This window comes from Aotus nancymaae, unplaced genomic scaffold, assembly GCF_030222135.1.
Source record: "Aotus nancymaae isolate 86718 unplaced genomic scaffold, 86718_ANA_hifiasm-v0.15.2.pri h1tg000032l_0, whole genome shotgun sequence".
NCBI classification, from domain to species: Eukaryota; Metazoa; Chordata; class Mammalia; order Primates; family Aotidae; genus Aotus; species Aotus nancymaae.
Window position 1 is genome coordinate 16,269,804 of NW_026988445.1, and position 25,195 is coordinate 16,294,998.

Genomic DNA, 25,195 nt, shown 5'->3' on the forward strand with positions numbered 1-25,195 from the left:
AGGCTGAGGCAGATGATCACTTGAGCCCAGGAGTTCAAGATCAGCCTGGGTGACACAGTGAGACTCTACCTCTACCAAAATGAAAATAAAAATAAATTAGCTGGGAATGGTGTCACACGTCCGTAGTGCTAGCTACCTGGGAGGCGGAGGTGACAGGATCACTTGAGCCTGGGAGGTTGAGGGCGAAGTAAGCTATGATCATGCTGCTTTACTTCAGCCTGGGAGAAGGAGTGAGACCCTGTCTCAAAAAAAAAAAAAAAAAAAAAAGAAAAAGCTACCTAGGCAGATCTCAAGGATGGCAGGGGCATGTTTGCATATCTCAATGCCTGGTACAATGTGTGCAGGTAGCAGATGCTCAACAAACATTTACTCAAAGAATCAATGAATGTCCCTTGGTAAGGTTTATATAAAATGAACCTGATGCACCTGTACTCTATGGGAGCATCATCACAAAAGGCACTATGGAGATGGCAGAGGACTCTGGAGAATGTGAGGGGACAAGGAGCTGAGGCTACACCTCCAGGAGTGAGGGAATTCTGCTCTGGGATAGGTCCAGTCTGGCAAGACCCCAAACAGTGCGTATGCAGAAGCAGAGTCCCTGGTCTGGCTGGAGATCCTGGCCCCAGCTCAACCTGAAGGGCCCTCAGACCTGCAGAAGAAGCCAGGCTGGTGCTTTGAAGGGAAGGAGGGAAGACACTCACCCGGAGCAAGCGCACTTTCCCCACTGTGGTTCTGGAGCAAGTATGGACAGGAGAGGTTCAGCAGAATCTTCCTATGAATCCTGCTCTAGTTCAGGGAAAGATGGAAGTGCAAAACCCCTGTGCCTTGGGGCCTGGGGATGCAGTCAAGCGAGGGCAGTGAGTGAGCGTGCGGTCAGCTGTCACTGCAGGGCTGGCCTGCCTGTCTGATGAGAGGAGGTGTCGCTGTGCAGCACACATGAGAAACTAGACTAGGCAGGGAGACGTCACCTAGGCACCACATTCTGGTGTTTATCCGTCCCCACCATCTCCCTCTGTGTACCCTACTGCTCCTAGCAGCTCAACCTCATATGCTTTGCCTGGAGCAGAGCTCAGCCACCTCTTGTAAAACATGCACCCATGTCAGCCACGCAGGGTCCAAGGGCCGATGACTTGGGCACATGTTCCTGGTGAAGGTTATTCATAGTTTCACCAGTGGGCTATAGGTGGTGGTCTGTAAAGAAGGCATCCTGGAAACAGGAAGGGTGGGCAGATGCCTGGTGGGAGTGGGGAGGCCTTCTGGGACAGCCTTGAGTTTCAAAGCCACAAGTCCATAAGTCTTGAAGGACAGTCTGCAGGGTGATGGTAGTCACTTCATATGACCCACCATTTGGGTGACACTTCTGGCCAACATTGCTAGGGCCTGAACCTTGATGAGTCATTTACCCAGATGGGCTGCAGTTTGGAGGAAGAATGTGCAGGGAACAGGGCCAGGTGTGGCAGCAGCCTCTCCAGGGCTGGTTACCCGCTGGCCTGGGAAGGAAGGAACAGCCCAGCTCTGGCCTCTGCAGGAGCGTCGGGTGGACTTGGACACACAGTGAAAAGGGTATGTGAACGAGTTCTTATCAGATGAGCCCAAGTCCAGCTGATTTTCTTCCCCAGCCCTGTTTGCCGACCTCCCTGGGCTCAGCCCAGGGCTTACCTGGATGATGAAGCCAGTGGAAGAACACTGTCTGACCCAGAGGCTGAATTTCCGCTTTTTCCTCTTGCGCAGCTCCCGCTCTGTGCATGTGGCAATGAATACAGGATCCTCATCGATCAGGGGTTCATGTAGCACCTGCCAGGAGGGAAAAAGCAGAGTCTCTCATGGAAGGCAGCATGAGCTTGGGGGCTCATCAGATTGGAGCTCAAATTCAGCCTCTGCCTTTGAGCAGCTGTGTGGCCTTAGCCAAGTTACTTTACCTCTCTGATCCTGACCCTTCTTACCTAGAGGAAGGTAGTATCATGATCTATACTACTGTTTCTAGAAAGGATTTAGTAAGAAACTGTATGCAAAATACTTAGCACCGGCCCTGACACACAGTAGCTATTTCATCAATGGAATTTATTATTATTGTTATTATTATTGGCCTAAGGTCCCTAGTCCTAGCTCTCACTTGGTTGAGGGATCCCTGACACGGGTCCTGTGGCCTCTGGCTGGAAATGCCTGGTAGTGGGCACCCACTTCTTTTCAGGGATGTCCTTTTACTCATGGAAAGTTCCAACTGCTAAAAAAGTCTTTCATTGATCCACAATTTACCTATATTTAACTTAAACCTAGGGATGTGGCTTCCATCCAGCAAGAAACAAAGAAAAAAATGTTTTTTTTTTAATTTTCAAGACAGCCCTCGTGTCAGCCCACAATCTCCTTCCTCCAGGCTGAACCTCCTCTTTTTATAAATCATTCATGAGATGACCCAGCTCCCCGTGGGCCCGCTGCAACACACAGCCTCTGGCTGTCCTCTAGGTTGTCATGTCCTTTCTGACAAGATTCCCAAGGCATTTTTTAAACTTATTTCATCTATCTCAACTTTTTGATAACATGATCATAGGACTTTTCCCAATGATAAGACAATAAAGAAAAAAAAAATGGCATAACAAAAATAGGCTCCAAGGAGTGGCCACAGATCTGCTTCTTCAAGGTAAAGCTCTTTTGGGAGGAGGCTTTAGGGTCTATTTTAGGAATGTGCTACACTTCCCTCTCTGATCCTATCCCAAGCTTAATCATGAATTAGAGTGTGCATCTGCAGTAAAATGAAATGAGTGCAGGCAATGATTTCCAGAACTCCACACCATGCCCTAGATCAGGGGTCAGCACATTACTGCCTGGTCTGGCCCACATCTGTTTCTGCAACTAAAGTTGTATTGGAATACTGCCACGCTCATTCATTTACATATTGTCTGGGGCTGCTTTGGGGCTCTAATAGCAGCGCTGACAACATGCAACAGAAACCACACAACCCATATGAAGTCTAAAATACTAACCATGTGGCTATTTACAGAAAAAGTTTGAACAAACTAGTCACTTGAGGATCCCGCTAAAATGTGGATTGTGATTCAGTGAGGCCAAATTCCCAACAAGCTCCTAGGTGATGTCAGAAAAAGGTTCTCCCAAGGACGGAATGGAGGATGACACTTACCACGTGTGATGTGGACAGTATCCTTCCATTCTTCTAGGGAGGTTACCTTGAATTCAATTTTTGAAAAGTGACAGCCTTTCGTCGTTCAGTCTTATCAGTACATACCTGTCTCCTCGGTTTTTCTATTAAGGGACACATGGGGACATCATGCATGGTCTCCCTTGTCTTGTGAAGGGGAAGGCTGGGAGGCTATCCTGGCTGCAGTGTCTCCCCTGGCCCTCATGCCTGGCTTCTTGCACTTGCTGGTTCTTTGTAGCTCATAATACATTCAAAGCCCCATTTGGAACTGCTCTAGTGCAATAGACAAGTCCCCCCCACCGCCGATCTTCCACAGTGGGAGAATGGGAGCAGATGGAGAAGGGAAAAGATGGCATAAAGAAGCCCTCGTCTGTCCTCTCCCTGCCCAGTGATCCTTGCCAAAGACCTGCATCCTACTCTTCATCCTCTGAGGCCACAGTAAATGAAAATTGCCCTCTCTCATTCTCTTCAGAAAGAAAGTGCCTCTCTGTTCCACTTGCATTGAACATATGATCAGTTGCAAATTTATATTTAATCACGTGCCTCATCAAAGCAAAAGGGCCAGCAAGAATTTCTGACCCTCCATGATTGTTTTCCCTTTCTATCATCATTAAATGAATTTTGAATGTGTCATTTCTAAATGCAGCACATAACAGCATGCTCCCCAAAGCTCCGAAAACTTTGCCTGACAGAAAAACCACTTTCTCCTCCTCCAGGCTGCAGATTGGTCAGCATTTCTCTGTTACACAACTGTATCTCCTGAGCCTCCTCCTGTGCATGACGAGCTCGTTTTGAGGTGTGGAGGGTGGTATGTATGGTAGGGGAAAGACAAAACATCCATTTATTGATTTGCATAATCCCTCCCAGAAAATATTTCTCTAATTAATCTGGCTCCAGTTATGAGGAGATGCAGTGTCTCCCCATTTTGTATTTGTGTAGAAACACACACACACACACACACACACACACACACACACACACCAGCTGCTTTGGTTACTGCTAGATTCTGGGAGTCCTCTGAAGGCTCTAAGATCCAGCCACTGCCCGCCCAGCTGGGCTCAGCAACGCTGCCGGGTTTCCCCTCAGGGCACATGTGCCTGGGGGCTGCAGAGAGGTGACCCACAAATCTAGTGTGCCACAGAGGCCGGGCACTTCCCTGGACTTACACTGCAGATACCTCTTGAGCCTTCTGCAGCACCTCTCCAAATGTCTGACCCCCAGCAGGGTCTGAATGTGTTGTTTATTTTTCCCTTGCATCCAGGCAACTGTCTCTCATTTGTTTCATTTTCAACCAAGCAAGTATTTAGTGAAAGAAAAGATAGTGCTCAAACCTGTCCTTGGTACCACAGGACCTGTCATAGGGCAGGGCTCATGTCCCTCAAAGTCTCCACTCCTTGTTAGGAAGGTAAGTGACACACTGGAGGATGAGGTGCAGTGGCATGTGACTAACCCATCGGTAGTCGGGGGAATTCAGATAACAGAGAATCCACAAGGACTGTGGGCCTTACATTGGCCTTGGACACTGGATGCATTTGCAAAGTAGAGAGAAGGCAAAGCGTTCCAGGGGCCAGAAGGCAGTCTGCAAACACCGGGAAATCATAAAGAGACTGACGTGTTCACCAGACAGTGGGGAGAAAAATCCAGAGAGAATGTAAGGCTCCCGCAGACATGAAATAGGACACTACTACTTTCCCCACAAAAGCCCTGTGATTTTCAGCTGTGTTGGGGGGAAGGCATCCTATAGAGAGTTAGAGAAAGGACCTAGAAGGGAATGTCAATAAGAATTGGAGGTTTATTTAGAAGAGCCTTAGAAGCAGCACAGGACAGACAGATATGCAATGGGTCTTTCAACATACATATAAAATTGAACTGAACTGCTGTTGCCACACAAACCAAGACAAAGGGAATGGGGCTCACATGAGCCAAGAACTTCCTGGTTCGGGTTAGAGACATCTCTAGAAATTAGCCATCTCAGCTGGGTGTGGTGGCTCATGCCTATAATCCCAGCACTTTGGGAGGCCGAGGCGGGCAGATCACGAGGTCAGGAGTTCAAGACCAGCCCGGCCAACATAGTGAAACCCCATCTTTACTAAAAATACAAAAATTAGCCAGGTGTGGTGGCGGGTGCCTGTAATCACAGTTACTTTGGAGGCTGGGGCAGGAGAACTGCTTGAACTCAGGAGGCAGAGGTTGCAGTGAGCCGAGATCGTGCCACTGCACTCCAGCCTGGGTGACAGAGCAAGACTCTGTCTAGAAAAAAAAAAAGAAGAAATTAGCCATCTCATTAGTTTGCTAGACCAGCAGGGCAAATTTTGAGGAAGATTCTGGAGCTCTGTCTTCCTAGGGCCAGGTGCAAGTGGATACCAGCAGAAGGCAGGGAGGGGCTCAGGAGCTGAGAGTAGGCAGAAGCTTCTCATCTAGGAACTGGTTGGGGAAGGTATTAGGGAATTAGACCAGTGATGTCTGGAGCTCTGCCAAACCCTCACCCAACAGCTCTGGCTGTGTTCTGCGAGGCCATAAGTAACCCCCGAGGATCCAAAGAATGGCTGCAATTCCAGGCTCACTCCCTCTGCCACCCAGAAGGCTTCTAAGCCTCCTTTCATCACCAACAGGTGAGCTCATACTCAGAGAATATGACCAGAAAATTAATATTTGCCTGAGCAAAACATTATTTGGAAAGAAAGTATAATTAAAGGATGGATGGGGAGAAAAGAGGAGGAAAAATGCCTCTCGGGACAAAAGACTAAATTCTGACTTGTCTGTGGGTTAGAGCTAGTATTATTACTCCCCTCCGATCTAATTGGGATTACGTGGATTAACGGAATGGAAGAATAGCAGAAGCGACCTTGAAGTGAACTCAGAGGGCGGGCAGGGCAGGAAGGGCATCCCAAAGCCTGGCCGCCAGACAAGGCTAGGCTGAGTGTGAGGACACCTGGCCGGGCTCCTCCCCACACCCCTAGCCCCGAGCTTGCTCACCTGGGTTTGGGAAGGCCTGAAGGCAGAGTCGAAGCTGCTCTGCAGGGAGTCAAGGAAGGGCTGGACCTTGTAGAGCCCATGGGTGGTCTGGCTGGAGCGGAAGGCCACGACGTGGAAGTACTTGAGGATCTTCTCGAAGCGGGCCTGGCTCATGACGAGGGCGAGGCTGCGGTTGCTGTAGAAGCCACCGCTCCAGATGCTGAGGACGGACTCGCAGTGGGAGATGCTGGTGGAGATCATGTAGCCCAGGAACGCCTTCATCTCCGTCAGCGTCACCTCCACCCAGGCTCCGTCGCTCCCAAACCGCTCCTGGAACTTCTTGGCATACATGTTTGTCTGCACCACCATGTTCTTGAGGACGTTGTCCGGGACAAAGAGCTGGAAGAAGTCCACGGCACTAGCGCTGGGGGGCATCTTTCGGGTGGGACCTGAAACCCAAAGACGGGCGGAGTGCTCATTGGGGCGGCCACCACACCCCGGCTCACCATGAGAACGGCTGTATTTCCAATCCCTGGGTTCTTGCCCAGTGCCCCCACTGCCTCCAATGCTACCCCCTTCCCTTCCAACCTTCTAGAAGCTGCTGCAACCACCTGACAGTGCCGGCTCCCATAGCTTTTGTATCCCCGCTTTTCTCCAAAACAGCCAGCTCTCCAGTTCTCTCAGTGTGGGAGCGCAGCTCCTCCCAGTCACCACAGGAATGATCAGCCCTGACACCCCAGTGCAAGGCAGCCTGCATCTCCACACTAGACCAGAGGACAGCACTGAGGGCCGTGGTCTTGTGGAATCCCAGCTCTCCAGAACCAGTGTGGCACAGTGTGTCAGTCCGGGGAGTTTCACACACTTGGGGCACAAGCCAAGTTTTAACTAGAGATGTACACACACACACACATAAGTGTATATATTTAGGGATACATATCATATAAATGTATACATCCATATATGAGTTTTAAAATTAAACTATGCATATTTGTACATATAAATTACAAGTACTGTCTGCCAGCCTGGGGTATTTCTCTGCACAAGGAAGAAAGCATGCATATACATATATACACATACATATGTATACACACATATACACACACACATACATGCACACACATGTATACACACATATACATATATACATACATACACACATATACATACATATATACACACATATATACAATACATATATACATACACATATATAAATATACGTACATATATACACATGCATTTACATACATATATAGGCATACACATATACATTTAAAAATAAATACAGACATTACATACAAATATATCAATGTATAAATGTTTATAACTATATATATATATATATATATATATTTTTTTTTTTTTGAAAACAAAAGGCAATCCAACACTCCCCCCGACCCCTGCACAGCCCCTCCTGTCTCCCACCATGCCAACACATACGGGGCTCCTCCCTCCCCTAAAGACCCCACCCTTTCCCTGGGAATGGGGGGCAGAATGTAAGTTCTTAAAAACCTGGCCCATTCGGTAAATACTGATCTGAAGAGAAAAGGCCACATGAGGGGATGGAGGAGATGCAAAGACAGGTAGAGTTTCTAACACGGGGCCAAGGCTATGGCTTTCTGACTTTATTTGCTGGTAACTTGAGGTGGTTTCATAAGTAAAATGCTTCCACCACTTGGGGACTGAAAAATCTCACCTAGGAAAAAGCAATTTTCATTAAGCATTCCCTATGTAGTAACCTTAAAGTGACTAGGGACTAAATCTGAGGGGGCTTATTTAGATAATTTCACCAATAGGATTAAACCTCACAATTTTTGACTAATGCAGCCCTTTGAATACACAAACACACACACACACACACACACACACACACACACCGTCATGAACTACAGGATGCTTCAGTCAATAATGAACTGCATATAGGATGGTGGTCTCATATAATACTGTATTCTTCCTGTGCCTTTTCTATGTTTAGTATGTTTGGATGCACAACTACTTATCATGATGTCACACTTGTCTACTGTACTGTATTCAGTACAGTCACATGCTGCACAGGTTTGTAGTCTAGGAGCAACAGGCTATGCCATATATCCCAGGTGTGTAGGAGGCTATGCTACGTAGGTTTGTATAAGTATACTCCATGATGTCTGCACAACAACAAAATTACCTAATGATGCCTTTCTCAGAATGTAAGTGAAGCATGACTCACTCTGTGTGTGTGTGTACACACATATATATTTCTAAAGAGCTATGGCTTACAATTCTATGTACTAACCTAAGGTAGGCTAACTATATGTAGAGATTTGTAGGAGACAAAATTTGCTTCTATTGCATCTGTGTATGTGTATATATATATATATATATATATTTTTTTTTTTAGATGGAGTCTCTGCCATCCAGGCTGGAGTGCAGTGGTACAATCTCAGCTCAGTGCAACCTCCGCCTCCCGGGTTCAAGAGATTCTCCTGCCTCAGCCTCCCAAGTAGCTGGGATTGCTGGTACCCGCCACCAAGCCTGGCTAATTTTTGTATTTTTAGTAAAGACAGGGGTTCACCTATCTCTGGCCAGGCTGGTCTCAAACTTCTGACCTCAAGTGATCAGCCAGCCCACTTCGGCCTCCCAAACTGCTAGAATTACAGGCATGAGCCACCATGCCCAGCCTGTATATCGATTTCTAATAAAAGTTGTTCTCATTCTTCAGATTTTAATCATCACTTCTCCAACCTTCCTTTACTACTGATTTACAGAGTTTCTGAAAAACAAGTTTTCTGCAGAAAAATTTAGAGAGATAATGTGCACAAGACAGCCCAAGTTTTAGAATCAGATTGATGGATTTGGGGAGCTGACACCCTAAATTTACTTCTAGCTAACTGCACAGTCTTAGAGAAATTTCTTAATCCCTCCTAGCTCTAGTTTCTTGTAAAAATGGACACAGAAATACCTACTTTGAAAGGTTGTCATGCAGCGTGAAATAAATGAGATCATGTGAATAATACACCTTGCCTGGTGCCTGGCCCTAAGGGAGGATCCTGAAGCTTGGAAACTTTCATCGAGATATCATCAACAGAAATTCACTGACAGCCAGGCCCAGAGCTTTCCAAGGAAGACTAACTGTCAGCATTTTACAGAAGAAACAGAGGCCTGGAGAGTGAAGTGCCACCACATTCATCACTTTCACCAACCATTTCTGGGGCCCCAACTTGCCAAATCATGTACCATGGCACATGTCCCCCTGCCCTCCAGGGACCACCCTAGTCCTTTCTCCATGAAAGGCAACAGAGAAAGGGACCATGTTACCAGCCATATAGGGAGCAATCTGAGCAATAAAAAGGATGCTGGCCGGCCACAGCAGCTCACGCCTGTAATCCCAGCACTTTGAGAGTCCAGAGCAGGAGGACTGCTCAAGCCCAGGAGTTTGAGACCAGTCTGGGCAACATAGTGAGATCCTCACCTCAACAACAACAAAAAAATACGTGTTGTGGCACACACCTGTAGTCTCAGCTACTCAAGAGGCTGAGGTGGGAGGACTGTTCAAGCCCAGGAGGTTGAGGCTGCAGAGAACCATGACTGTGTCACTGCACTCCAGCCTGGGCGACAGAGAAAGACCCCGTCTCTTAAAAGAAATAAAATTTAAAAAGGGTACTCAGTCATCTAGGCTTCAAGCATTATACTCTGAGAATGTCCTTGACAGAAGAGAAACACTCTGGCGTACTCCATGGAGGCTCTTCATTGCATCAATCACTACAAAGAGCATTCTCGGGTCCAGTTTCATTCTCATAACAGCCAAGCACAGGGCTACTGGACTCCTGCTCTGCAGGTGAATGCAGAGGCTTGGGGAAGAGACCTTGCTCAGGGTCACGCAAGCTGGCACACCAAGAAGCTAGGGGTTCTCCTCCCCGCACCACACTACACCCCATGTAGGCAGGAACAAACTCCCCAGAAGGCTGGGTTTTCTAGCTCTGTAGTTGCTTCTGATTTCCACAGATGTGCTCAAGTTCTGACGACGCAGATAGTGGGGGTGAGGAGGTGGCTACGGGGGAGGAGTAAGATGGAGGAGAGAAAAGGCTTGGGGAGGTGGAAAAAAGCTGAAAGCTGACCACTTAAATATACGTGGGCTTTGGATTCTTTTCATGCTTAAAATAAATTCTTAGAAATATGTGCCGCTGAGACCAAGTGGCCCTTCCCCTAAAAGCAACAGGGAAGAGTGTGGGGCCTGGCAGGGCAGGACCAAGGAGTCTGATCGCTAAAGTGCAAACATGAAATTCTGAGTATTTTTAGAGGAAGTCAGTAGGGATTTTGTCATTTATGGTGAATCCCTAGGGAGGGGTTAAAAGAAAAAGTGTATGTAAGGTCCACATTGTCTGTGCTGTTCCTGGCCGCATCTTCAGGGCTTAGATCAGTGTCTGGCCCATGGGGCACTTCTTGCTGAGTGAGTGAGTGAGTGAATGAGTGGGGAAATGAAATCACGCAGGAGGATAATGACTCTTCAGGGCTTGAGGGTAGGCAGCAGCGTCTCTGCAGCACACCAGAGAAGGTCAAAGGCATGAAGGTGCTTGCTAGAAAATGATAAGGGAGAGAAGAAAAAGACAGAGGGACAGGGTCCGTCACACCTGGGCCAGGTCTAGGGTGAGAAGCCCCTTCTGGCAGCCTGAGGTACAGGAAGGTCCTACCCTGGTGAGGGCGCGGGGACGTGTGTGTGAGTGTGCACGTGCAGAGGGAGGATGTGCACTTAGCCCAGGCCTCTCAATCCCCAAGATCCTGGAATGTAGACCTTTGTTTTTATATACAAGTGAGCTTCAACACATAGTCTCCGGGATACACAGATTGGTTGGACATAAAAAATGTGCTACCATTTTTGCAACCCTGTCTTTGCATTGACAAAATACTGGGAGCCCAAAGAAGCAAATAAACAAAAAGGAAGTGGCACAGGCCCTGTCTTGACCTCTGGAAGGCCTTGGTCACAGGCCAGAGAGAATGAGAGTCTTGGGTGAAGCCAGAAGACTGCAGGGCCCCAAAGGGTCTGGCTCTTTCCAACCCAAATGAAAAGGTAAGTGTCACATCACAAGGTGAACCCAGACCGTGGATGTGAAGGAGAGACCTGAAGACTTCCACCCCAGGACGGGAATCCTGCTTAGAAGCAGCTCCTTGGGAGAAATGTCAAGGCTATATGTTAGGACAATGATGAAGACACCAATGAAATCCACATGGAGCCATGCCTGTAAGACAGGCTCAGGAGTCAGGGAGACTGCCTGTCCTCTGCTCACCCCTCCAAGACCTGGGGCATGGGCCAGGTCACAGGCTCCCCTCCCCAGCCTGGGCAGCTTGCTGTGCCTGGCTGGTGCATCACCCTGAGAAACACTGCACAGGACTGGAATCAACCAGTGCAATCCGTTACCTGCTTTTATAGGCATGCCAGTCACTCGCCGAAGTTACGCAGCCCAGCTCTGCTTAACCCCACACCTGGCTCCTTCTCTTCCCTTATCTGGCCCTCTGTGCTTACTCTGAGTGTCTGTGTGTGTGCTGGGGACAGGGAGGGGGTGTGTCACAGTATATCTGGGGTTAGAGACAGTATAGAGGGTCCATAAGCAGAGTCCTGATCTGTTTCCACAACCCCTGGGGTACTCATGGCATCCCATGGACAGACAGTGCTGGTCCTATCTCAGAACAACTGGTCCAAGAAAATACGAAGGCAGGCTGGAGTTGCTTTCTCCCTGGCTACTAATTATATCCCTATAATTCCCTGCATACCCGCCCACACCAGGATGGGAGAGAAAAAGGAGAATGAGAGAAAAGGAAGAGATAAGAAAAAGCGTAGCTAGGATAGAGACACAGATACCAGGATGATGGGAAGGAGAGAAATAACACACCCCAGCAGCCATCCGCCCAGGGGCAAATAAGTAACAAAGGCACAGGCCTCAGCTTCCTCATCTCACAAGGAGAGTTGGGCTGACGACAGAGACAGAAGCCTCTGCAGATGCAGAATATAACACAGAGAAGGAGACCAGAGGGAAAGGACCGGGATGGAGCTGCAGGGGAGCAGGAAAGATGCTCTGCGTTCCCCTCCAGCCGCTGCAGTCAAGATGGGGCTGCGCGCTACCTGCCTTTTGTCCTGACACTGCTGGTCCCTTTGAGACCTGCAGGCAATTGGCTCTATCCTCTTCATTTTCCCCGTGGAAACAAGGGAAAGGTCAGCACTGCAGTTTGTGAGCTGTGGGGACTCTGCCCTTCAGGCCCCACTGTCCCCTCTCCTTTCTCAAGGTCATGCTTCCAGAGCCCAGCTCCAGAAGTGTTGCCAAGGGAAACATCCTATTTATCAGTAAATAGAAACAAATCATCTGTATGTATTTTGCGTAACATACATGCATATGCCTCTATGTGTTTATGTGCCGGCTTGCATTCTGTCTGCTTTACACACGATAACTTGACTCACTTATTATCTATGACAAACCTATGAGATCTGTACTATTCTTAACCGCCATTTATCCAAAGAGGAAACTGAGACACAGAGAGATTAAGGGGTATGCCTTAACCCTTAGCCTCTAACAAGGTCACAGAACTCAGAAGTGGTACAACTAGAACTAGCAGAGATGATCCAGCTCTGGAATCTGTGCCCCTGACCACCACGCTGTGGTCTTATCGGGAGACTGTGCTGTTCCAATGCCCTCACAGCCCCAATGCATGTGGCTAAGAACTGAAGGAGAACGCTATGGAAATGACATGGAAAGCCAAGAGCCCCTATGGCATTCACAGATGCCTCTCGACACTGCCCGTCCACGATCTGTCCCACGTCTTAGATAAAATGTAAGCCTTCAGGCACAGAGTAGGTGCTCGAAACACCACGGTTGGCTGAATCACATTTCCTGGCTTGCCCTCTGGACCTCCTTTTCTGAGTCTGGACAGGACTGCGGTACTCACAGACCCTCTCCAGAGGCACAGTCCCTGCTCACTTCAAAAGGGAGATTGGTTGTTATTTGTCTAAACTCACCGCAGCTCACTGAGACTTCTGTTTGTAAGAGAACAAGACCAGACAGTTGTCTGTGCATACTTAAAACTAGTCTTAGCTTTCAAACACAAAAGCCATTCTGATTGTCCCATCTTATGGCCATTCTATTTTTTTTCCTAAGCTTTAAATTATGCAGTTTCAGGATGGGGTTCTCACAAAGAGGAAAGAACAATGAGACAAAGTGCCCTCGGATGAGACCCAGCAGCTGGGCAGGAGGGGCAGCTTTCTTGAGATAGGCCAGGCCACTGAGCCAGTTCCGGGAGCCAGCTTCTGGCCAGTGGAAGACAACCAGCTGGGACTTGAGCTCTAATTCGATCTAGGATATTAAGAAACACCTATTTTCAGAAGAATTGAAGACACAAAGGTTACTGCCATTTGGCTCCTGGACACAAGGATTTCACTGCTTAAAAGAATAGAAGAGGCTGGGCGCAGTGGCTCATGCCTGTAACTGCCCCCAGCACTTTGGGAGGCCAAGGTGGGCGGATCACAAGGTCAGAAGATTGAGACCATCCTGGCCAACATGGTGAAACCCTGTCTCTACTAAAATACAAAAAAATAGCCAGTGTGGTGGTGGGTGCCTGTAGTCCCAGCTACTTGGAAGGCTGAGGCAGGAGAATCACCTGAACCCAGGAGGCGGAGGCTGCAGTGAGCTGAGACTGCACCACTGCACTCCAGCCTGGTGACAGAGCGAGACTCCATCTCAAAAACAAAAACAAAAACAAAAACCAGAAAACCAGAAAAGCAGAAACCCAGAGGCAGTTGTTTTGTTCCCAAGACTTGTTCAACTTGGGCAGGAGTCAGATTACTCCTTCTGGAAGGGAGCCTCCAAGGTGTATTCTTTAATTCTACAAGGTACTAATTTTGAGGTGTCCAGTATGAGAAGGGAACACTGACCTTAATTTGGAGCTGCCACACCACTGGGGATTCATGTGGAATAACACCACATTTCCAAGAGAAATTCTACAGGTGAAAAAACAGGCAGAGCTTGCACAAATCGTTCAACGTCATCCACCGAGTGACAGCCTGGGTTTCGATCATGATTCCTTCCCCCATGATGCTGCCCTTCTATGGAAGCTCACCACCTCAGTGCAGTACCTTAAGCACTAACAAAACCTGTGGGCAAGCTACCTGAGCCCAGAGGATGAGGAGGCTAGTTGGGAATGAAAGAGGAGAGGACGAGGACGGGAACATGAAAAGTTCCCGTGGACAGGAAGCCCTACCCAACCAACACTTAGTGGCCCATATCATCTAAACATTCCAACACCGTGCAAGTCATGGCAAGCAGGTCTTCTAGGCAATGCCCAGGAGAACTGCCTGTGACACACAAGGCAAATGCATTTCTAATGTTGTCAGCCCAGAAAAGAACAAGCTGCAGGTGTTTATGATTGAACAAGCAGAGAGCTCTGCAGCTCAGCTTTCACCTTCCAACAAATCAAATTACCCAGGTCAGACTGCGCTGCGAGCAAGTTTACAGAGCAGTTTCATTGCTGTTAAATTTTTCTGTATTCTATTCCTGTTAAAGGGAATCCCACATTAGACAGGTCAACTGCAAAGCACAACACAACCGTTCTTGATCTTCATGCAAAGAGACAAACAATCTAGAGTGAAAATCAAAAGTGAAAGCTGTTAGATGCAGTACACTAGAAACCATACCCAGCAACATGCAAGATAAACGTCCTCCCCACCATTATCCCACAAATGCTCTCTGATCTGATAAAGAGCTCACTCCTGGAGAGCACCCCCATGTAAATGCCAAGAACACAGAATACTCCTCTCCAGTGGAAACTCTCCAGCTGATGTAGGTGCAGTAGGAAAGGCTGCCCCACTTCTATATAAATCCTATTTCACAGCTTCTTTAGAGATCTTGTCTGCTAACGGACTCTGTTAGGGAAACAGCGATGGAGGTTATTTACTCTGCTCACCTCATGGTGCATAGGACTCACTTCCTCGACAGAAGGTGATCAGCATAAATGATGTGTGAGTCCCTTCAGAGATCCTTGCTATGGTCAACTGAGGTGCTAGGCAATGACATTTCAGGGCCCTGCAGCAGGTGACTTTCTTCCTCCCACCTTTCCCCTGGCCCAGCCTTCCTCCAGCCTTCCTCTGTGGCAGGTACTCCTATGGCCTCCTCCCACTCTAACTCTGCAGCTCTGCCAAGATCTTGATGAAGAATGAAACATCAGTGGATAAAGCCTTCAGGTCCCTTCCCAAAGGAGTTTTCATAAGGCTTCATGAATATCAAAGGCTCTGGCTTCCTAAATCACTCCAGTGGAAGGGTGAGCCGCGGCTAGGTATGGACAATGCCAGTGAGCAAGGTTATGATTTACGGATTTTGGCTTTTGCTTAGGTGCTTGCAGGAGTATCACTCAGGGTGTTTCCAAAACCACTGTGTACAGATGCAACCCCTGTGCCCCTGCATCTTACACGCTCACCTCTTCAGGAATGAGTAGAGCAGGACTCTGCACATCACTAAGGAGTAGGTGTCAATTCCTGATCCAGAGATGGCAAGTAGGTTTTGGCTCTTGTGTCAGCCCTAATAGTAGCTGCCTGTGCATGCTGTTGATGAGGGTTCTGGAGTCCTGCCTGGGGCCTGTGACTGCTGAGCAATGACTGCCATGGGTGAGGGGGACCAGGGTGCCATGGGCCATGGAGCTGAGCTGCCACACTTAGTGGGGCAAGACAAACCAGGAAGCCATTGTTTCTCCTCAAACATTTGCACATGCTTAAAAGACCAGCCCCTAGTCTCGTTCAGAGTTCAAGAAACACACTTCGTGTTCGTGGAAACATAAACAGGTACTCAATTTTTAAGGTGAAATACGACTTTGTAAAATGTTCATAGTTTTTGAAGTTATTCGAAAAGAAATAATCAGTGATACATGTGAGGTTTTTTTTTTTGATTCAGTGTCTTACTCTGTCACTCAGGCTGGATACGGTGGGCCAGTCATAGCTTACTACAGCCTTAAACTCCTGGGCTCAAGCAATTCTCCCACCTCAGCCTCCTGTGTAGCCTGGACTACAGACACACACCACCACACCCGGATAATTTTTAATTTTTCGTAGAGATGGGTGTCTCACTATGCTGCCCAGTCTGGTATCTAATTCCCAGCCTCAAGTAATCGTCCTGCCTCAGCCCATGCCTGGTCACGTGTGAGTTTTATAATAGCAAAACAGTCCAAATAAATGAAATGTCCCCAAATTGGGAATGAATAGAAAAAAGCCTGAAACATCTATGACATGGAACTCTCTCTACGTTAAACAGAATGTTCTTGAGAGATACTTAATATAAAAAAAACTTTCAGAGGATACCTTTACAGAGATTACAGAGTAATATGAATAATATGATCCAAACTTACTCAGAACTTTTACAAAGTATGTATGCAATCGGAATGAAGGAAAGAATCTAAAGCTAATCATCAGCCATGATCCCCTTCCTGCGGTAGGATTGAAAGTGATCTCCAGTTTGTCCTTTATGCTTTTCTCAATACAATTTCTGGAAATTGAGATAATGAAATATATGGCATTTATGAGTAGAAAAAAAACAGGTGCTATTTTAAAGAAACAGGCACTAGAGGTCCCAACAGTCTTCTAACCTTTTTTCCAGATAAAAGGCCAGTTTCATTTGTAAAACCAGAGAGCAGGATCAGGAAGTTTCTATCCCTCTCATGGCTGATATTCTATCTTACTGGCCTCAGCATCAGCTTATACTCCTTAAACAACTTTTAGTCCTGAAATAAGCATTGTATTTCTTAAATAGGAGGCCACAGAGTCTGTGAGGAGAGAGCAGGCAAAGGGTCCAGGCTGTGGCCCTCCTTGAGCTCGCAGCCCTCAGCGGGAAGCAGCCCACTGCCCAGTCCAGGGGGTGAAATCTCTTCATACATTTCCAATGGATGCCAGACCCTTTCTTCTTTGGAATTTCCCTCTTCCCCTGACCTAAGTTTCCAAGGAGGAATAAGAGAAGACAAGCAAAGGCACCCACACTTGTGAAGACTGAAAGCAGTACAGATCTCTAATTTCTAATGATGAATTTCTAATCATGAGATGAATTTCTAATCAGGCTAAAAAAAAAAAGAAACACCCAAATGTGAATATGGTAGTCAAATACTTGTTTACCCTTTCCATTGGTTATAAATGCTCCTCTTTGTAACACAGGGTATTGGCTATCAAGTCTCCGGGAAGGAAAAGCAGCTATTGGCAAAACACAAGCAAGTTCCCTGATTGGAGAGGAGTGTATACAGATGAGCTACGGGTATAGGGCAGTGGGTGGAGGGGACACAGCAGCTAAATGCCAAAGACACAAGGAAGTCACACCCTCCTCCACTGCACTCTCATCTTCCAATTTGCTGTGAGTTGGTCCTAAACTCAGAATGCAAGTTGAAACTTCTGCACTGGATGCTTCAGATGTACAAAGGAAAATAACCCAGCATCCTCCTAATCCCTTATATGCAAAATAAATAGATAGGTTAGATTTTGACTTTTCAAAGCCACAAGCTCATCTGAGCTATCTATTTGGCTTTTTATTAATAAATGAAGAACCTCAGAAGAAAGAGAAAAATATCCAGGAGGTCATTGGCAGACAGAAGAGAGCTTCTCTCTTCCCTCCCGCAGACACGCACCAGTGTCAGCAGCTGTCGGGAGCACTTTCAGAGTTTTTTTTTTTTAATCCTTCCATCCTCCCACAGCAGCTAGAGTGGCTGAGAGTGGATTCTGGCACCAACAGCCAGCGTGTCAATCTGCCCTTTGTTGGCTGTGCATCCTGTGTGAGATGCCTCAGTCCGCCTACCCTGCAGAGCTGTAAGGATTAAGCGAGTGAGCGCATGTCAGCACGTGCTCAGGAAACAGCAGCTATTCCTACTGTTGTTATTTTCACGGTCATCCCACACCCTCTTTGTTTGACAGGCAGCAACAGAGAAAGCCAAGCGTGGGCAGAGTGTCACAGGGTGTCCAAGCTGGGATGCGTGGAGTCCTTCCTTTCTACGCAGGCACAGTTCCAAGGGAATACTTGAGACAGCCGGTGTGCTGTGTAATTTATTAGCACATTTCACTAAGAAGAGGACTCCATCTGGCAGGAGGCTGCTCCCTGCCTCCCATCAAACCTGGAGCTTGTCTCACCTGTCTCAGAGGAGTCCTGTCTTCCTGGACTGAGCCCGCCTGACCTGCTCTATCCAAGCTCCAGAGTTCTCACATTTGGAAGCCCAGAATTCTACAGAAAGTAGAATTATCATCCAACACCACCGCAGAATGATCCTTCCACACCAGCTAGAGTGGCTGAGAGTAGATTCTGGCACCAATACCGGGGTGTCAATCTGCCCTTTGTTGGCTGTATATCCTGCATGAGATACCTGAGGTTCTGGCCTCTGGCTTCTTGTTGGATGGTTCCTACCTTCTGCAGAGCTGTCCCCAGGGCAGTCACTGTCACTGAGTGGTCTGCTTCTATCACCATTGTTCAGGATGTTTATTGTATCCCAATAAATCACTGCAAACACACAAATCCAGGGTCAGAACTTGAGGGCTGGGGCTGGGCTGGGCAGTGGAGTTGTGTGCTCAGACAGCAAGTGGGCAGAGCAGAACAAAGACGAGCAGCAGATGGAGACAGGAGGGCTGGGTCTAGCTTTACCTCCCATGAGCAGTGAGATGCCGGGCAGATGACTCAGTTTTCTCCTCTACAGAATAAAGAAGTTGGAATAAGGATGTCTAAGATTCTTTCTGGCTCTTTAAAAAAAACTAATTGCTACTGGCACAGTGGCTCATGCCTGTAATCCCAGCACTTTGGGAGTCTGAGGCAGGTGGATCATGAGGTCTGGAGTTCAAGACCATCCTGGCCAACATGGTGAAACCCCGTCTCTACTAAAAATACAAAAATTAGCCAAGGGTGGTGGCACGTGCCTGTAATCCCAGCTACTCAGGAGGCTGAGGGAGGAGAACTGCTTGAACCCGGGAGGCGGAGGTTGCAGTGAGCCGAGATTGCACCACTGCACTCCAGCCTGGGTGACAGATCGAAACCCCATCTCAAAATAAAACCAAAAAAAACCAAAAAAACAAAAACTAATTGCTTTCTCTAGGTGATAAGCAGGCCCTAACTTTATTGCTACTGTTCCTTCTGTAAGAAGGGGATACTCCTCCCTTGCTGGTAAGACTGTCAGGAGGACGCCTGGGATGGTATTTGTAAAGTGCTTAACAGTGCCAGGCACTAAGTGCTTAATAAACAGAAGCTACAATTATGGTCAGCTAGCAAGTAAGGGCCCACTCATATAGAAAGAGCACTTCTCTGGACATAGAGCTGCCTGCCTGTGGGGCAGAGCAGAGGTCAGTCCACCTTGGTGCAGGAAATAGGCCCTTCCTAACTCCAAGTGCAAACAGTCTCCTAGATAAATGAGACCCTAAATGCACAGGTGTAAGGTGCTAAGTTTGACTCCCTTGAAGCAAATCCCTTGAGATACGGGGGATTGGTGGTTTACCTCCAAGAGCAGGGAAGGACAGATGTCCTACAGATGACTTAATCCTGATTCCAACATTGTGTGCCACTGTGGTTTACAGAATCAGAGAGGTGAGCAGTGACTGTCATAGGCACAAAGAAGCAATGGCAATCCAGGTGAAATCCTGACATCAACACACGATAAGTCCTTTATAAAGGCAGAAGCTGTGATGATGATGATGATCCCAATAACACATGGATGAAAAGATCTGTTGCCCAGGGCTGGAAGGGCCTCATTAAGACAGCTCTGCCTGTGAATGGACTGCTCGGCTGCAGAGCTTGGCCGGTGCACTATGCTGAGCAACTGCAGCTCAGGCCCCGCCGAGTCCCCAGGAGCACTTAGCACGAATAGAGCTTGGGTTCTGGAGTCAGGCATATCTGACCTACCGAACAGGTGCCTACCAAGGTCAAGGTACATAACCCACACAACCTTTATTTCCCCATCTGTGAAATGGCAAAAGGTTAGAGTGCCCACCTCAAAGAGTCATCATGAGATAAAATGAAACAGTGTGCATACAGCACAGTGCGACATCTGGCTCATACAACATTTGGAATAAGCACTGGCCATCAGTATGAATGCCATCTGATGCAACGCTAGCATTTCGGGCACGTGCCTCCCAATGCAGACGTGGTAATCAGGCTCTTTTTTAAAGACCAGTGAGGCCAAAATAAGAATGTACCTCTGGCTTGAATTTGAGTCTCAGGAGGAGGAATGTGATATTTATAGAGACTAATAATAGAAAACATATACTCCTCATTGATATATCTTTCTGGCTACTCCTTCAAGTCCAACTACAGAAAGCTCGGCAGGTGAGCATGTCACAGGTTAGCAGACAAATACCAAACACACTTTTACTTCCGGAATCAAGAGCAGCAGAAGTTATTCTGGGGATGTTCATGTGCCTCCTGGTTCTGATGAGGATTTTAAACTATCACATGGGAGCCAGTATTGAACTGCTTCTACGCCCACCTTCCCTGGCCTCTCCGGTAGACACAGGATATAACACAGCACAAAGAAATCATATCACTGCCATTGCAGGGATTATAATAAAATGGTCATCAGGTGGTTCATTCATAAACAGGATTTGCTGTCAAGCTGATGCTGAGTAGAAAGATAAAATAGCCTCCTCCCATTATCCATTCCCTAAGGTAATAACTCAATCCCTTTTCTCTCTGTATTCAAAAATCTCCCAGTCATCTGGAGCCACACAGCTAGTTCATATATGCTCACCTACAAGCACCTGAGCATGCCTTAGGGTCTGGGAAGAAATGGCATCAGTGGTACAGCTTGGAGATGTGGGAGCTGGCATTTCTCCTGATTGTGTGTAGTTCTCTGAAGGAAGGTACCATCTCTCTCTCCACCTGTTTGAACCACCACCTGCTTCTTGCCTGTTCTCTGTAAACCCTGCAAGGACAAATGCCCCCGTAAAAGCTCTTCTCTGAGCTGCCGTACAGCCCTGAGCATGGAGGCTTCCCTTGCAGCCTGCAGATCTCAGCCTGGCCAACATTTCCTGAAATGGGCAAAGACCATAATGTCTGGATGAGATAAGAAACCCTTTAACAGGCCTTCACTCCTTCAGTCTTCTCAATAACCCTACGAATAGGGTTGCTTTACCATCCTTCATAAAGACACTGATGAGTCAACCCAAAGAGAGCAGCCATTGCCTGAGGTTCCAAGGTGATGTATGTACAAAGTGAAAGGAGCTGATGGCCAAGTCATGAGCCTGCAGGGCTGCAGCCACCTTGAGGGGACCTTTCTCTGATCAACAAAGCCACCCCAAGGACTAGGGGGGCCCTAAGGGAACCCATCTGCTGCCTCACCACCAACCATGGCCTCACTCACATGACTTCCAATTCTTACTCCTAGTCCAGCCACTGTCCTGAGTCAACCCCTAGATGTCCAACTCTGGGGGAGAAAAGACTGCACCCAGCATGCCAAACCTCACCCACCTGCTGCCTGCCCAACCTGCTCTCCTGTTCTGTGACCAGCACCCCATTCACTTAGTAATTCAGGCCACAACCCTGGAGTCCTCTCTTCAACCCCTGCTCCTCACCTTCTCTTCCACATCCCATCCATAAGCTCCATATTCAAATTACTCTCTCCAAGTCCTATCTGCCCATTCCAGGATGCCGGCTCCCCACTAGGTCCCCTCAGCATCTCCTCAGGCTAACTGTAGTAGCCTGCTAATCAGACCCAGTGTCCACCATCATTATTAGAATTCACTTTCAAAAACAATTCTCATCACACCACACCCCTCACTGAAATGCCCCATTGGCTTTTCAATGCCTACCTCCACTTTCTGTACCTTTTCAGTTTTAGCTGTATTAAAATACTCACATTCACCAGGATGCAATGTCCTTCAGGCCTCCTTGCTCTTGCATTGTTAACTGGTCATCTTCCACACACCCATTCTTACTTTAATACCCAGCCCAACTAGCCTATCGGCACCCCAAAGGTAGTTCTTCATTCCTCTGTGCCCTCGTAGTGACGGATCCACCCCTCTGACTTAATAGACAGAGCCAACAGTTACCAAGCATGTCCTCTACAGTGCCAGGTGCTCTTCTAGGCACTGACATATGTTGACTCATTTAATCTGCATCCTCTCCTCTGAAATTTTATCATTCCCATTTTACAGATGAAGAAAACTGAAGCCAGAGATTCAGGGACTTGCCCAAGTGGCTGGAATGGAACCCAGGAAGTGGGTTCTGAACCAAGTGTCACTCCTGAACTTCATTTCTTCATTGCTACCCTCAGCATACTGGATTGTAATTACCCATTTCATGTTTATCTATTGTACAGGGCTGGACAGGGCTGGGCAATTCCACAGAGCAGGGGCCATGTGCTATTTATATTTGTAGACCCAGAACTCAACAAATGTCACACACCTGGTAGGAGTTTGTGAAGCATCTGTCCAAGGGCAGATAGGAGGCCAGCCCCAGATGAATGGGTCTGCTAGATACTCACCAAGTTTATTAAGTCAAATGGACTTCTCTTGTAATCACAGGATAGAAAACCAAGCACTGTGTGGAAGAGACAGGCAGTATTTTGTGCCATTTTCCTTTACTTAATTACAAGATAAATTAATCCTACTGTGAGTTACTAATTCAGATGCCAGACCAGTGTCACCGGCAGCCACAGGGCACTCTGCCTCCCTGTGCTGGGCCTTCTGGGCAGGGCACACCTAAGTGGGGCCCTACAGAGTCCTTCCAGAAGCCCACCCTAAAGTGTGATCACTTGTGGAGGAAACTGATACCCACCACTACTGTACTGGGCAGAACCAGCACCTCCTTCCCCTCCCAGCTCTCCAAGTCGACATAAGCAACAGCCCCTCACTCTTGCTGCCAAGAATCTGTGCATCTGCAGGAAGGAGAAAGGAGATGCAAGTTAATATCCATGCCAAGACCAGGTTATGGCTGCAGGGTTTCCAAAGAAAACCCTGTAAGCAAATGCACACTGTGTGAAAAGGGAAGCTGTGTAGGTCAGCACCCACACCTGTACTCAAACCCAGGTGAATCAATCTCTGCTTTCAAGACCCTGTGTCTCGGGCTCAATCACAGCTTGGGCAGGGCTCTGCCCACCAAAGAGCTCATCAGTCAAGAGGAAGAGAGAGTTTAAGTGGAATAAAGACAGGAGCAGCTGAAGTGGCCCAGGAGATGGCAATGGGTGAAATCAACCCAGAAAAGGGAAAGTCAGAGTGCTAGGCCCTGTGGACACAGATGGCTCTGGGAGGCCAGCTCAGGAGAGTGGGTGGCCGTCTGCAGCCGTGTTCTCCCTAGAGAGGAGTGACAATGAGGCAAACACCATCCATGTGCACAGTGCTTACAGTTTATAAACCCAGTGTCACATACATTCCTGCCCTTCTCCCAGGGAACCTCTGAAACATCTATCATTTTGCCCAAGTCACAGATAAGGAAACTGAAAGCCAAACAAGTTTGCAAAATGTAGCTGGACTCTGAAGTTAGAGCCAGCACTGAACCCGAGATCTCTGTCTCCAAGCCCAGAACACTTCAACACTTCCTTTCTCAGCACATCCTGCTGCCAGGTTGTGAGCACACTCAGGTATAGTATAATCCTGGCATCCCAGGCAGATGTGACCAGCCTACTCTCTGGGTGTCCCTGGGGAATGTGCCCACGTTGCTGCTGCCTGTACTCTGGAGCAGCTTGAACCTCTGCAGCCTCCTTCCTGGACGGCCTGCCATGATGGAGCTGCACTTCTCACTCAGTCTCAGCATCTTGGCCACTGGCTAGCACTGGACATGTCACGCTGCAGTGGACCAGTTGTGCACACCAACCTTGCTCAGAGGCTGGACCCTCTGCTAGTCTGGGCTTCCCCCAACCCTGCCTAAGCAGACTCCCTGGCTGGCTCAGGCACTTAGCAGTGGGATGAGAAAATCACTCACCACTTTCTTGTGTCCAGTCAGTGTCCTTACTGCTAACTTGGCTGAATTCCTTGTGGTGTAAGCAGGGGAGCCCTTTTGTGCCTAGTCCAAATCCCAGCCACCCTCCATGCCCAGAGTTCCCAGAGCTGCCGCCTGTGTTCTCTTCCCTTGCAACACTGCAGCTGGGCATCCAGAACAGTGTAAGCCACCCCTCCCCTCTCATCATTTCCTTTCTTCTCTTCACCCCAGCATGCTGGGGTCACAGTGTGCTATGCCCTCGGCTCCTGCCCCTCTCCTATCCACATTCACTCTCACAGAGCTTGCAAAATCTAGCTCAGCTGGGACCCTTTTCATGAACTTTTGTCATCCACAGCTTATAAAAAAATTCCTTCCTTCCTCTGGATTCTCAAGCACTTTACAGCTTTCTCATGCAAAGTTTCTTTCTACTGTGGACTACTGTTGGACATTAGTACTGTAAGCTTTAGTCCTGCCCGATTCTTTCCTGTGAGCCTGCATAGTTAGGAGCCCAGCATGTAACCACGGAGCCCAGACATGCTCAGAGTCAGCCCTGAGGGTCTCCCTGCAGAATCACCTGCGGTCGCTGATGAAAATACTAATGATTTGTTCCTCTGACTGAGCATTTTGAAGTATTTTAATTTTTAACAGGACACAAGGGTCTCGTAAAGGAATGACACCCTAATGATGGAATTTCAGGAATGTCCACTCATGGGGACTGTTCCATAGTCATGTAAGAAGAAGAGCCATTGAGTGCCAGGCCTGTAGCTGGCCAAGTATGAGTGCCTGAACACTGAATAGGCCACACTGATGGTGGGCAAGGGAAGCTCTGGCTTTTGTATTCTGGCCACCTCTAATCTCAAGGAACTGGCTCACTGATCCACTGGATATAGGGTGACCAGCTGTTTAGGTTTGCATAGAACAAAGGGGTTTCCTTAGGTCCCAGATTTCGGCTCTGAAAGCAGGGCAACCAGGGTAAACCAGGGTGGTCACCTGAGAGGAGGTGAGTTGTTATGAAAACATATGCAAGGTGTTCAGGCATCTTTAGTTTTTATTTTATAGGAGAAAAAGCCATACTCATTTATTTAATGTATATACATGGGAGTTTTAAGAATGAAGACTCAACATTTCAATGAGTAACAGAAGTTTACATACTGTCTTGAAGTTACAGAAAGAATAGGGGCATGGATCCTAGTAAAAGAGGTTATAGGACAGG

At 47.8% G+C, this 25,195-nt stretch overlaps 1 protein-coding gene across 2 annotated transcripts in view; it reads right to left on the bottom strand.

Annotated features, from left to right (window-relative positions):
- PGBD5 (piggyBac transposable element derived 5) overlaps positions 1–25,195 on the bottom strand; it is a 95,225-nt gene that overhangs the window by 31,914 nt on the left and 38,116 nt on the right. The window contains exons 2-4 of one of the 2 annotated variants that reach the window (XM_012459855.3): positions 22,843–22,942; positions 6,131–6,558; positions 1,660–1,794 (exon numbers count right to left, since the gene is read on the bottom strand). In XM_012459855.3, the coding sequence (XP_012315278.2) occupies positions 1,660–1,794; positions 6,131–6,558; positions 22,843–22,942 (663 nt within the window). The remainder of the gene's footprint in view (positions 1–1,659; positions 1,795–6,130; positions 6,559–22,842; positions 22,943–25,195) is intronic. The other variant, XM_021677263.2, reaches the window with a different exon arrangement.